We start from the raw sequence: 13,733 nt of genomic DNA, 5'->3' as shown, positions 1-13,733 counted from the left end.
GCAAGTTTATACTGCCGATAAAACTATTATCATGACTTCGTGTAGCTGTCTACGCATTTGCTATCGCAATCGATGGTTCGCCTTTTGGGCAAAACTGCAAATTTTTTAGAGGTGACTGTGGAAAAAGAAATCACTCAAAATTTTACCCCGCGTAATGAACGCACCCCTAAACTTTGCACACATTTTTCGGGGAAAAAAAGTGCATTCATTATGCATCATACGACGCCATCGGTAAGCGGCAAGAATCAAGTAAATACGGTAAGCGTTTGTTTTTCGAATTTTCGTGCCTAACCTGCATATAACGAAATCCTCTTTATAACAAAGTTTTTCGGGAATTTGTCAATTTCGTTATATCCAGGTTTAACTGTACATGATACCAGTGCAAAAAGCACTTAGAGAGAAGACACATGTAGTGTTGCATGTTCTCTCTCTCCGTGCCCTGTTAAGTTTTAGCGCCAGCAGCATGTACAGTAGAGTTCCGCAAATTCGACTTCGGTCAATTGGATTTTTCAGTTAATTCGATCCATCCCGGCCGAAGGTTCCCGTCAGTGCCCACATCATTTCTATGGGCCCAAGCTCTCATTATTTCGATACTAAAATTGGCCTTCGCTGGATAATTCGAACTTGACCAGTCAGCAGGGAGATTGCCTGACCCCTACTTACAGTAACTCCAATTCCGGCCCCTTTAATGGCAGCACCCAGCTCAGCAGAGTTTTGGGGACAGTGATTGCATTGATCGCACATCAATCTCACGTCAAAAACGGCTATTTTTGGCCTGCCCTAGAGAGATTCCAAAGCAATAACTGTAGCTCACAATGTTTGATTACGGTATTTATCAGATTCTAACATGCACCTTTCTTTTTTTTTGAAAAAGGGGATCGAAAGACCTGATATCAAGACCGCCTTAATGGTGTTTGTATGCTTTACCGCATAGAACAGATGTATTGTGGAGCAGGTGATTTTAGGAAACGTGCCGACGCTGTGAAACGAGCGTTTGACCATTGCCTATTTTCTTGCTGAAAAGTCAAGTGCTCACTGGATTTCTACTTTGTTTAGGTGCTTTAATGACATTTCTATGTTTTTTCTCTACTTTGGCCACATCGAAAGTGGGGGTGCGCATTTGATTCGGGGGTGTGCGAAAATTTGGAAAGTATTGCCAAATGAATGAGGCAGTGTTTTGGCATTTGTTTTTCTGCATCGACATGACATGCGAGTACAAGGGGACACCTCAACTGTGGCTGGATCGTCCTTTCAAGGTTTCGGAGATTGTGCACACCCTTCACGACCTAAACGGACGCTCGGCGCCCGGCCCAGATAGACTAACAAACAAACTACTCAGAAATCTAGATGACAAGGCCATACAAATCATTACGAGCAAAATTAACGAGGTATGGGCTGAAGGCCTGGTGCCGGACAAATGGCGAACTGCCAATGTAGTCCTCATCCTGAAACCTGGAAAACCACTCCATGCAGAGAATCTGAGGCCCATCTTCCTTACGTCGTGCCTCGGGAAGGTCGCGAAACATGCCTTCCACAATAGAATTGGAGAGCACGTTGAAGAAAACTGCCTATTCTGCCACACTCTCATAGGCTTCAGAAAATCACTGTCCACACAAAACGCCATGCTACTCATCGGGAGCGCCGTTATAGACAACAAATCCAGGGATGTAAAAAGTATCCTGGTGCTCGACCTAACCAAGGCCTTCGACACTGGTCAGGCACCAACACATCCTCAGCTACATCTCCGCTTTAGATCTCGGAGTAAATTTCCACAATTTTGTAAGATCGTTTTTGGATAACCGAACGGCCACCATAAACGTCGGACAAATCAGAAGCAGAAAGCACATGCTAGGTAACATCGGCCCCCCGCAAGGGTCAGTGCTTTCGCCACTTCTTTTAACATCGCAATGCACGATCTCGCAAACAAACTCTCGAAAGTCCCGGGGGTAGGGCACGCGATTTACGCGGACGACATCACCATTTGGTCCACGAGCGGCCCGCTAGGCACTCTGGAGCAGAACCTACAGCAAGCGCTGGACACCACAGAAGCTTTCCTTACAAACGCGGGACTGAAGCTCTCCCCAAAAAAATCAGAGCTCCTCTTGCGCAAACAAGGCCCCAGGCAGAGACAGCCCGTTACCTCCCTCCCCATTCACCTACACACCAAGGACGGAGGAAACATCCCCAGGTGTAACACAATTAAGGTCCTGGGCAAGGTCATTGGGGCTTACAGCAATGACAGCGCGGAGGCACTAAAACGCATCACAAAGAGCACCCTCAACTTCACCAGGGTCATACCACAGGTCGCCAGCACAAGGGACAGACTGAAAGAGGACAACCTCATAAAAGCATTTCACGCTTTCCTCATCAGCCACGTAACCTACGTCGCCCCCTTCCTCAACTAGAAGACGACAGAGCTGAACAAAACACACTAATCAGAACAGGATTGAAAAAGGTCCTAAGCCTCCCTAGAAACACTAGCACGGAATGACTCCTCCAATTGGGGCTACACAACACAGCAACCGAACTCTTTGAAGCACAGCGAAATGCCCAGATTAGTCGGCTCTCATTCACAAGGGCAGTCATCGAGATACTACTAGAAGCAGGCATACAGCCCCTCTTCATGCCACCAGAGAAGTCGCAACTATGCACAAATGCCAAGAGGTCAATAACCGTTGATCCAATCCCAAGAAACATACACCTGACTTACAATGAAGGGCAGAGAAAAGCGAGAGCGAAGGAAATCCTAGACAACATCAACGTAACGAAACGCAAGTCCTCTTTGTTGACGCGGCCTGATACTGGAATCGAGGTGCCTACAAGGTCTCTGTGGTGGACGCCCATGGCTCACTCGCCAACGTAGCCACAGTAGTTACCAACTTCACTCACGAAGCAGAAGAAATGGCCATCGCAGTGGCCCTTCGAAGCTGCAAAGGAGCCTCCGTCATTTACTCGGACTCAAGAACAGCCATTAGAACCTTCTCGGCGGCCTTCGTCTCTAGGAAAGCAGCTATGGTATGATATGATATTGCTTTATTTGCTTCGTCACGGTACAGTGTAACAGGAGGCGGAGGGAAAAGCCGTTCAAATGACGGCTTGAGGGATCCTCCGCCCCCTTTGTGAAACAAAGGTTGTCAACAAAATCTTCTTCCAAGAAACGGGAGGAGACAATCTCACGTCCCCACACATCACATGGTTCCCGGCCCACATGGGCAACATTTCTGGACCTCCCGACTGTAATCCGAAAGAGCGGGCACACCAACTGGCGCGAGAACTCACATTCCGCGTCTGCGGTCCGCCCCCTCGCTTCAACCCAGCTTGGAGGGATCTAGACAATAAAGACCTGCTCGTATCATACCACGAAATCACTTCAAATCATAGGTTAGCACGAAGAATTTTTCCTCCTCCTCACCAAAACCTCAAAAAAGCACAGGCCGTCACTTACAGACAGTTGCAGACTAGGACATGCATCACACCAACAACACTAAGCAGGATCAATCCTGACCTTCTTACTGAATGCCCACACTGTGGCCACGAATACAACAACTCCGAACACATGCTCTGACTGTGCCCTGCCAACGCGCACACGGACTTTCCTGACCAGTCCTCCTGGGACTCAGCGCTCAGAAGCACAGAGCTCATCGCTCAGCTCAAGGCTGTCCAGAGGGCCCGGGCCGTTGCCCAAGGACTCTGTCTACCAGACCCAACCTGGGTGGAGCCACCGGATTGATTGGCGGGGCCGCTTTAATTCTTTCTCTTCAGGACCTAAATAAAGTTCGTACTCACTCAGTCTGCATCTTAATTCGACACGCCGCACATTTAGATCAATTTTGTCGGCCCCATCGGTCAAATTAACAGAAATCGACTGTATCACAAATGAGAGGAAGGGTCATCTTGTGTGAGAAAGGTGACGCACCGATGCCAGGCGCTCGTTGCGCACTCGGGGCAGCAGGGAAGGCCTGTGCTGCTGCAGCAACGGAGGCGCTACCAGCAAAGACGCCGGCACCTCCGCTGCAGAGGATGTGTTGGCGGCCGGTTGGAGTTCTTCCTCTTCCTCGACCGGCACAGACGAGCCCTGCTGTACGTCTTCATCCTCAGCCAGAGGCTCCTCCATTTCATTGTCCTCGCCTGCTTCATCACCAAGGTCTGCACATGGCACCACATGTTGACGGAAGTTTTCAAATAGACAAAAAAAAAATAAAGCAACCATGCAGAGCGCCTGCTGCAATCCCGAGCATGAGCTGCGGGAGTACACTGGGACCAGGCTGATAAAGCAGTTGCAGGGAACAATTACAGTAAGCGAGTGAAGATAAGCACACCATGCATGTCTTCAGGCAGATTGCTAAATTTGCGACAGAATTTCGCCAGCTCATAGTGCTGCTTTTGCCAACTTTCCCATGAAACCTGACACCGAAAGCTTTCGGAAGACAAATGAAAGCATATCTGCATTTCTTACTGAATAGCTATTTTAATTGGCAGTTGAGATTTAGAGGCAGCAGTGGAGTTGGGCAGATAGCGCAATGTGTTGAATTAATGACTACAGCCCTGTTATGGTAGCAAAGTGAGGGTCACAGAAAGGGAAACACATTTAAGGGTCAAGTAGAAGAAAATACGATGGGATTAACAGAAAATTAATGACTACAGCCCTGTTATGGTAGCAAAGTGAGGGTCACAGAAAGGGAAACACATTTAAGGGTCAAGTAGAAGAAAATACGATGGGATTAACAGAAATTTACAGGTTCATGGTGTCTATGGTTGGCAAAGGACACAGTTCATTGAAGATTGCAGGAAGAACCTATTGTCCTATGATTTACTTAAATACACTGATAATGATGACAATGATACAGTATATACTGCTGACCTACCGACCTTCAGAAGCAATTCCATTCACATAGCCATCACTCAAGTGTTAGCTGACTTGCTTTAACAAGAAGAGTGAATCTAGCACATCATCTCTTGGGAGATGAGGCACACATTTCGGAGACTAAGCACCATGTTCTGCAGCAAATAGCTGAAACGCAAAGATTGTAGTGCACAACATCAGCAGTGTCCACTTTTTGTTGGAAGTGCACTGACCTACGATCTCAATCTCGTTGGCATCGTCCATGTCCCGCTCAGTGTCGTCCAGCGACTCTGGCTCTGCCATGTCCTCCTCCGGCACATCTGCTTCATCGGGGCCACGACCCTGCAAAGGGATCCCCGCCATGACGCCAACTTTGACATTTTCTGGTCACAAGGGCCACACACCGATGAACAGAGACAGCATACAGCGAGAATGCCAGTCTCAAAAGAGTTCAGTGCATGGTGAAAATTTCTTTAGGTGGCTAAAGTTAGTGTAAAGCCTACCCCTAACCACCCTTACGCTATGAGGAACACAAAACTCAATTTGCCGGCCTCTGGCTCTCCTGTGCTATGAAGAACACAAATATAAGTCAATCAATAAATATCAATCAATGAATCAATCAGGAACTGAGTGTCTAATCCGCGACAATGAGGTTTTGCACAGGGAAGTTTATTCATCAGTTGAGAGCAAAATGTGCAGAACATGGGCTTTTATTGTGCACCTAAATCAAAAAGCACACAAAAGAATTTGCGTGACGTAATAGTTCAGTGGAAATCCGCTAGGTGGAGATAAGTAATTAAAGGGAAACTGAAACATCCACCCAAATGTAGCAATTGCTACAATGGAAACCCAACCGGGTTCCTAGAAAGGAAGCCTCGCAGTTGAAGATTTCCGCTGAACTATTACGTCATACACTTGCCTTTGATTCGAGTTGTCGACAAATTCGACTTCGCCCTGCCATCTGCTAGCCGCCTGGTTAGCTCAGATGGTAGAGCGGCTGCCCCGGAAAGGCGGTGGTCCCGGGTTCGAGTCCCGGACCAGGACGAATTTTTCTTCAACTGCGAGGCTTTCTTTCGAGGAACCCAGTTGGGTTTCCATTGTAGCAATTGCTACATTTGGGTGGATGTCTCAGTTTCCCTTTAAACGAATTTGCTCATGGGCTAGTTGGTACATTGTACTTAAAAATTGAGTTTGTGCAGCATGAATAGACAGGGGGTATAAGAAAATGACACACACAGCACTTATGTAGGTCATCTGTGTTCCGATATGTCCTGTCTGTTCACGATGCACAATATTAGTTTTCGAAATCTAAGCACAGAGATAAATTTATATATTCCAATACCCCATTGTAATGTGGCTGCTACAGCAGGGGATCGAACCCCTGACCTTGTGTTCAGCAAAAGAGCAGCTAAGAAAAGTAAGCTGCTACTGTGGTAGTAGAAGAGAAACTTGGGCGAGTTGGTGGGAATTCATGTTTAGGTAGATTGAATTTTTAAATTACTGCACTACATGAGGTGTTTTTAAGTGTAACACTATCAGGTGCCAGGGTGGTTGTGCCCAGATGTGTCCACGCGCCCTGGTGCCCTGAAGGTGTTACACTCATTCATTTATGTAGCTCCTACAAAAACTTGCTCATTTTTAAATACAGTTCAACCTTCATATAACAGTCAGTAATATTGGAAATTTGCTTCATTATATCTAAATTTTATTATCAGCTAAACCTCAATACTATAACGAAGTTAGTAAAATTGGCAATCTGTTTCATTATATCGAAATTTCGATATAATGACTTTTATGCAAACAAATACAGTTGCCGATGGCTTTTTCTTAGAAGGAAGAGGGCCGCAAATTTTGCACACTATTCGGCAATCTGAATAAAGCAAACTTGAATAAGAGAAGACAATCATTTTGTTGAACTTCAGAGTTGGCGACAAAAGATACGGTTTCATGTCATGTCAACGATATCTTCACAACAGCAGTATGAAGTGAAGCCTGCCACATCTTCGCATTCACTCCGCCCCTTACCGTAAGTTGATAGTGCCACCCGCAGCGGGATGACGCTATCATGAAAAGCGTTATCAAGGAAAGCCAATGCGTCTGCCTCTCACTTCAACGCATCTCTGAAACTCGAGATTACCCAACCTCCAATAATAAACACACAGGAAGATCGCACAAATGATGCCCTGCTGTCTAGGCACGCCCACTTTTTGCACACGCGGCAGATTACCTCTAAAACAGGGAGCGCAGGCTGCGTGTGTGCTCAGCTGCGCCGACAGCCATGCGAAGCCACGGCCGCATTAGAAATGGAGATGTGCAGCAACCTGCTTCCCTCTCCCTTCACGGGCACTTGATCGCGTTACCACAAGCTCGCTCCTCTCCCCACTTTCCCCATGCTCGCGGGGGAAGACAACACTCATCAAGCCACGACCCTTCTTGGCCCACCCTCGCACGCTTTCAATCGAACCCAAGGCATACATCACGTCAGGAGCAATAGGTTCGAATGCACATTATTTGCTTACTTTGAACCCATTGAAACTGGGTGTGCGTCAGATTTGAGGGCATGTCAGAATTGGGTAAATACAGTAGTTGGCCAGTCCAAGACCATTCGATATGTAAGCAAACTGGCCTAAAAAAAAAAAGAAAACATTTTGCCGAGTGCGTGGATAACAACGAGGTACAAGAGTATCTAATGCAAATTAAGAGAAGCCATAGCTGCTAGTCACTCACTGTGCCACACGTGACGTTCATCTCTTCGTCTTCGTAATCGTCCTCCATGCCAGACTCGGCCCCTTCCAACTGTTCGGTCTGTATCACAAAATGAGTCACAGCACATGTCAGTCCACAAAAACAGTGAATTTCCACAGCCTCAATTTTCATTAACTAATTAGCAGATTGTACTGGAACATCTCCGTAGAAAATGGTTCATGGTATGAGTGCATTGCAACATTAGTGAGACAGGCATGGTTAGGCTGGAACCTTATGGGTGAATCATGATGTAACAGTTCAAGCAGAAACAAAGATAAACTGTGTCTGCGAAAGCACAAATAATGTTAATGTTACTTCCTAAAATAATGTAATGAATAAAGTAATGAATAAAAAAATTAACTTGCCATTACAGTTCCAGAGGCCCACAAGTTATTGTGGGCCTCTTCATTATTCTTCGTCGAAAAGCATAAATAGTAATAACGGTATTCAGAATAAATGCTAAAAACCAGCAAGTTCGGTCATCCTCTGTTTTTTTTTTTTATATATATTTTCCATGTAACTAAAGAAGAAGGGGAGCCGAGGGACTCGATGTTAACCCTTTGAGCGTCAAATTTTTTTTGCCAAATGCAGCCCCCCAGGGTCAATTTCTTTTATTGCTGATTTAAGTTCTTTGAAAGAACCTATTTCGCAAAAATATGGTCGTAATTTTTTTTAAAGTGACAGTAAAGTGAGGAAAAATTGGTTGTGTTGTAAAATACACAATGTTTATTCATGAATAAGAAGATAAGCGCACTGAAAAATGGTTGTGTGCACGTCCGGAAACCAAAACAAGTGAGAAGCCTTCGTCTTATCGCCAACAAGGTGCGAATAGAGCTTTTGTGGTCTCCAAAAAAGGAAACGCAAAAACGGCAGCATCGTTTGTGTGTATACGCGGCTGCCTGGGAACAGGTGTAATCGCGCTGCGGTGGGCGATAAACGATCGAGTAACAATCGGTCACCCTTTGAGAGATTTGAAACCAGATAGCCATCAGTTTAGCGCATACAACAAGCTGGATCCACCACAGGAGAAAACCGTAACTTGCCGCTGGTGCTGCGCACGCCCGGATGCGCAAGCGCTAGCTGACGCGCCATTGCCATAAAACGGAAAAAAAATTTTAAAAACACGGAGAGGAATTGGCACAAGGAAAAAATTCCTTGTCTTCCCGTCGAGCGGCAGCACATACGAAGCGAAAGAAATCATCAAAAGAGGCGCGCTTTTTAAATGTACAAGCGATACCGTACATGTACGCCATTGACCATTCTGAGGGTGTTCGTGGAGGCCGTACTTGTACGGTATTGACCCTGAAAGGGTTAATCATAACCACATAAAGCCAACAGACAATGAAGCCAAAGAAAGCATCGGGGAAATTAAGTGTGGTTTAATTTGGAATGTAGAAAATAATGAATAAAAGGGACATGAAAGTGGACAAAAAGATAACTTGTCACCGGCAAGAGCCGAACTCGCAACCTCTGCATTACGCGTACGTTGCAGTTTCGGCTCCCGCTGGCAACAAACAAGTTATCTTTTCGTCCGCTTTCATTTCCTTTTTCTTCATTATTTTCTACATTCCAATTTCAACCACAATTAATTTTCCCGATGCTTTCCTTGGCTTCAGTGGCTTTATGTCTCCATGTAACTGGCATTCCTCACTTTCAAGCACATCAAAGCCTTTAAAAAGCTGCAAAAGCAGCAAATGGAAGATATAGGAGTAGAGACAACACTCAATTCCCGTTTAACTTTACAATAATATGCATAATTAAGGACCTTTTCGCAAAAAATTTTTCGTCAAGTAGCTGCTTATAACCACTACATAGTACAATTAGTCGCACAACCAGCGGAATGCAAGAGCACATCCTTACCTTCGGCTGCTCCTCTTCGATTGCCTCGTCATCACTTTCGACAACAATGACGTCATCCACCGTGGTGGACTGCTGCGGCTCTTCTGCACTGGTTCCGGCGAGAGAACTCGACACGCCTGGAAAAAAATAACAATAAAGATTTAAAAAAAAGTGGGTCCAAAACACACAAAACGAGAATATCAAAGAACAATCTATGCATGGAATACTGCAAACCAAGCCTTGTCCTCATTTATTTAAAAATCAGAATGTAAAACACTAACAATGACACCACTCCCCCCTCCCTCCTCAACGAGTGTCAAAATATTGCTAATTTTGTAGGCGGGTTACACATGCGACAATAAGGAGCAATCTTTAGCATGAAAGTGAGTGAGCTGGGGAGAGGCCCACCTTCCTCGATAGGTTCGACCAAAGGCGAGGCCTCCTGGGTGCAGACAACCTCGGCCGTGCTCGCAGATGGCTTGAGCTTCTTGGAGAGTGGTGACTCGGACCGTGGTGCGGTGACCAGCTTGGCCTCCTGGGTGCAGACAACCTCGGCCGTGCTCGCAGATGGCTTGAGCTTCTTGGAGAGTGGTGACTCGGACCGTGGTGCGGTGGACCCCAGGCTGCTCTGTGTGTCCGAGCTGCACAACCCCAACCTCTGTTCAGCTTTCGCGCTACTGGCCCCAAAGTACGGATGACAAAAGTTATGCAAGTTGCACAATAAAGCAAATACATAGGAATGAAGAAAGACACAGCTTTTTAAAGACAACCGCAACGAAATTCCACTTTGGCTAAATTGGTTATAAATGCATAGTATACACTACAGAAGCTATCTCAGCAAAGCTGCAGGGCTGGTAATTGTCTAATTTTCTCATTAGCAGTCTTTACAGCGCCTAAGTAGACTATGTGTGCAACTGGTGGTTAGCAGATGGGATGTGAATCCCAGCACATCACTTCCAAGATTTTTCAGCATGCTGTGGGCAGCTACAGCGAGCAGTACAGTAGAAGGTTGTTTACACGTGTTAGAAAAAAAAAAAACAATACAAAAACTTACTAACTGGGAAAACGCATGATCTGAAGTCACTTAAAAATTTTGCACACTCTACTATAGAGGAGACAACTCGGCTAGGCGACGGTACTGTTGATGATGATGATGGTTTATAGCCATACCTGCCAACGTCAAGACTTTCACATTTGTAAACTTGCGACCGAGGGGGGGGCACGGGAATTCTCCCGAGGAGTACGACTTCAAACACACATGGAAGTGCTGATAGAGTCTAGTACTGACGAGGCTTCGAGCACGCCATCACACTTCGCAGCCGCTACAGCTACGAAGCACCAGAGTGCCGGAGTCGCACTGCACCCGATGCAGCAGCACGTGGCAAAAAAAAAAAAAAAAAAAGAGGAGGGGAGGGGGGGGGGGCCACAAAACAGGTTGTACTCGCAAAAAAAGCCTAGCGAAAGTGACAGGCGAGATGACAAGCCACAGCCTCCAATACAGAACTGTGCCTGCCACATCGACCCGAAATCGCTGTCGTCTCTGGGGGTGCCATTTACGTACAGGTGGGTCTCTAACTCTCTATGACAGTAACGACATCCAGTGACTTCCGGCCGTCGTCAGGTCGTCCAACGACCCGATAACGAAGGCAACGTCAGAGAGTGAAAAATGTCCTTACTCTGCAGACAATAAAGATTACGGCACACGCCCCCATCTCTATGCGTCCCTATGTAAGTGGCGCCCCCGCCCACCAGCAACGGTGGGACTTTATTAGCAACTTAAAAATATATTTCGCGAATATAACCACTTTCCGCAAAAATTGAGCCGACAATAGTAAAATCGTAAGACGGGTCCAAATTCGTACACTTTACGGAAAATTCGGAAGAGTTGGCAGGTATGTATTGGTATCCCCTTTGAAACGGGGTGGCGACAAATAGTCACCTAGCCTGCCTTAAGTTAATTAGTTATTAGTTAATTAGGTATGCTATACATGCTTTCCATCCTCGCATATTTTCTATACATCTCCTTAATTTCTTTTTTTCTCTTCCCCACAACTTCTATTTCTCCTTTGTACTGCTACCTATGCCTGTAATGGATCCGGCTGTATCAATCTCTTGGCTGCTCTATTTTTTTTCCCCGCTAATACTCTAAACGTAACTTGTTTACCTCAACTGCTGACCGGTTGATGCTTCCATCCACTACTGCGCTACTGTATTCGAAGTGCCCCCAATGTTAAAAAGTGTCTTTTTGTGGTCTCGTCGCCGTGCCGCCACTGTGTGTTGTCTCTATGGCAGCACGCGTCCTCTTCTCGTGTTGCTAGTAGCGCTCGTGCTGCGCATGCTCTCTCTGCCATTGCTCGCATCGCTCGTGCTCCTCTCCTGTGGAACACGACTTGCGATGCATGTGCTCTCTTGTTGCTCATGGCTCTCATGCTGCGTGTGCTCCTCTCTCCTTGCTCATGCGATGCTCAGTCATGCTCCGTGTGCTCTCTTCCGTTGTTTGGAGCCCTCTCGCTGTACGTTTTCTCTCGCTTGTTGCTTCTGGCACACGGACTACACATGCACTCTCTCCCGTCACTTAGTAGATGAACTAAGATATTTGTGGAAGCGAAACATCCTTAAGACTGTTTGTGCCATCTACTCAGAAGTTGGCCAAATTAAAATTTTATTGCACGTTTAGTTTTTAAAGGGACACTAAAGGCAAATATTAAGTCCACCTAAAGTGATAGATTAATGCTCGAGAACAGTTGAGGCGTCAATATTATCATAAAGAGCTTCAGTTATCGAGAAGTTGAGGTAAAGGCAGGACACGATTTGAGATACCACCGGGACATTCAGGTACTAGCCCGATGACGTAGTGACTCATTATATTTCAGTCACTAGTACTCGACCACTCATAATCCAGTAAAATCTTGTTAACTCAAACTCTAAGCGTACCGAAAATTTATTCAAATAAACAAAGTTCAAGCTAAGGAGAGCCCCTCTAAGTATACAGCCCGATCAATTGCACGATACAGAGCACAAAACCAAAAACGTCGCTGGGCTCACACTTAAAACATGTTATCTTTTCTCCACCAGCGCATGACAACATGCACCGGAGGAAGCCTAGGTTTCATATAAATTCCAATTGGACATATAAAGTCCAATAAGATCACACCTCACGCAGCATTTACTGTTGGTGCGAGGGAAAATGAAAGGGGGTGAGCCGAGAAGGATGGTGGCCTGTTGCGCACCATCCTCCCGGGTGCCCATTTGTAAAAGTTGTAAAATATTCAGTACCATGTATGTCGTCAATGAATCACATTTCAATTTAGAGCCTGCTAATGTGCTACCTAGACAGAAATTGCAATTGTTGCAATCCAGAAAGACACCCAGCATCCAAAGGATTAACAGTCGTACCATGATCCTTTGGGTTTAAAGTTTTCAACTTAGCGAAACAGGTGCCCCCACCTGGACGGCTCCTGGTCCACATCCCGAGGCCGCTTGTGTGCTCCTCCTCCTCCTCCTCCAGAGGCTGATGATGGGCCCTCGTCCGGTGCTGTTGAGGAACGAACACATTTGATCATGCATGGCTTCACTCAAGGAATATTGCACTGTGCATTGCAGATATTTTAATATTAAAGGCATGAGCTAGAGCTTCCTCCTAGAGGAGAACTTACAATAAATTTTCGAATTTTCATTTCTGTGCGCTAAATGACTGTCCTGGAGCTCAAAGCCCTCGAAAAAAAAAAAAAGAAAATCTGCGGATTCCACACGCTGTGGGAACTGGTTTAATTAGCACTAACAGCACATTCCCTTACAGATATACAGTGCTGTCCACTTATAACGATATTAAAAAGAACGAAAAATCTGATTGTTATAACCGATAATCGCTATGTCTGGACTGCTGTAAAAAACTGCCGAACATACCTTTGTAGCTCCGAAACCAAATTTGCCACTTGCGCTAAAAATACATGTAGAAAGTAGGCAATGAAAACTAGAACGATTATTTATACCTCTAAACAGCGTGTCATGCATTAGGCATGCTGAGAGTCAGAAATCTGCACTTGCTTTCGCAGGAGCTTCAGGCTCACAACTGCAGTATGCATCGCATCCAGCTGCTGCCAAACACTAGTGGCAACAATTTAGCGTGCATGAAATCAATGAGCAACTCGATCGGGGTCCGTTTCAAAGATGGGCCATAGTCAATCTCATAGTCACTGCCGCTGCTGGCGTTGCCTCCGTCGCACAACGCCACTATTTGACACGACAATGATCGCTCCGCTGGATATCTCCTTACAGAACAAGGCAGTACTATCGGCACTCAGAA

The 13,733-nt window shown here is 45.9% G+C and overlaps 1 protein-coding gene across 2 annotated transcripts in view; it reads right to left on the bottom strand.

The window, feature by feature from the left end:
* LOC119452946 (nucleoprotein TPR-like) overlaps nt 1–13,733 on the bottom strand; it is a 134,634-nt gene that overhangs the window by 32,036 nt on the left and 88,865 nt on the right. The window contains exons 37-43 of one of the 2 annotated variants that reach the window (XM_037714907.2): nt 12,875–12,965; nt 9,978–10,068; nt 9,836–9,884; nt 9,449–9,564; nt 7,571–7,648; nt 5,077–5,185; nt 3,917–4,146 (exon numbers count right to left, since the gene is read on the bottom strand). In XM_037714907.2, coding sequence (XP_037570835.1) covers nt 3,917–4,146; nt 5,077–5,185; nt 7,571–7,648; nt 9,449–9,564; nt 9,836–9,884; nt 9,978–10,068; nt 12,875–12,965 — 764 coding nt within the window. The remainder of the gene's footprint in view (nt 1–3,916; nt 4,147–5,076; nt 5,186–7,570; nt 7,649–9,448; nt 9,565–9,835; nt 9,885–9,977; nt 10,069–12,874; nt 12,966–13,733) is intronic. The other variant, XM_037714909.2, reaches the window with a different exon arrangement.

Source organism: Dermacentor silvarum, chromosome 5 (genome assembly GCF_013339745.2).
Source record: "Dermacentor silvarum isolate Dsil-2018 chromosome 5, BIME_Dsil_1.4, whole genome shotgun sequence".
NCBI classification, from domain to species: Eukaryota; Metazoa; Arthropoda; class Arachnida; order Ixodida; family Ixodidae; genus Dermacentor; species Dermacentor silvarum.
The sequence above is the reverse complement of the archived record's forward strand: the minus strand, read 5'-3'. Positions and strand labels throughout refer to the sequence as shown.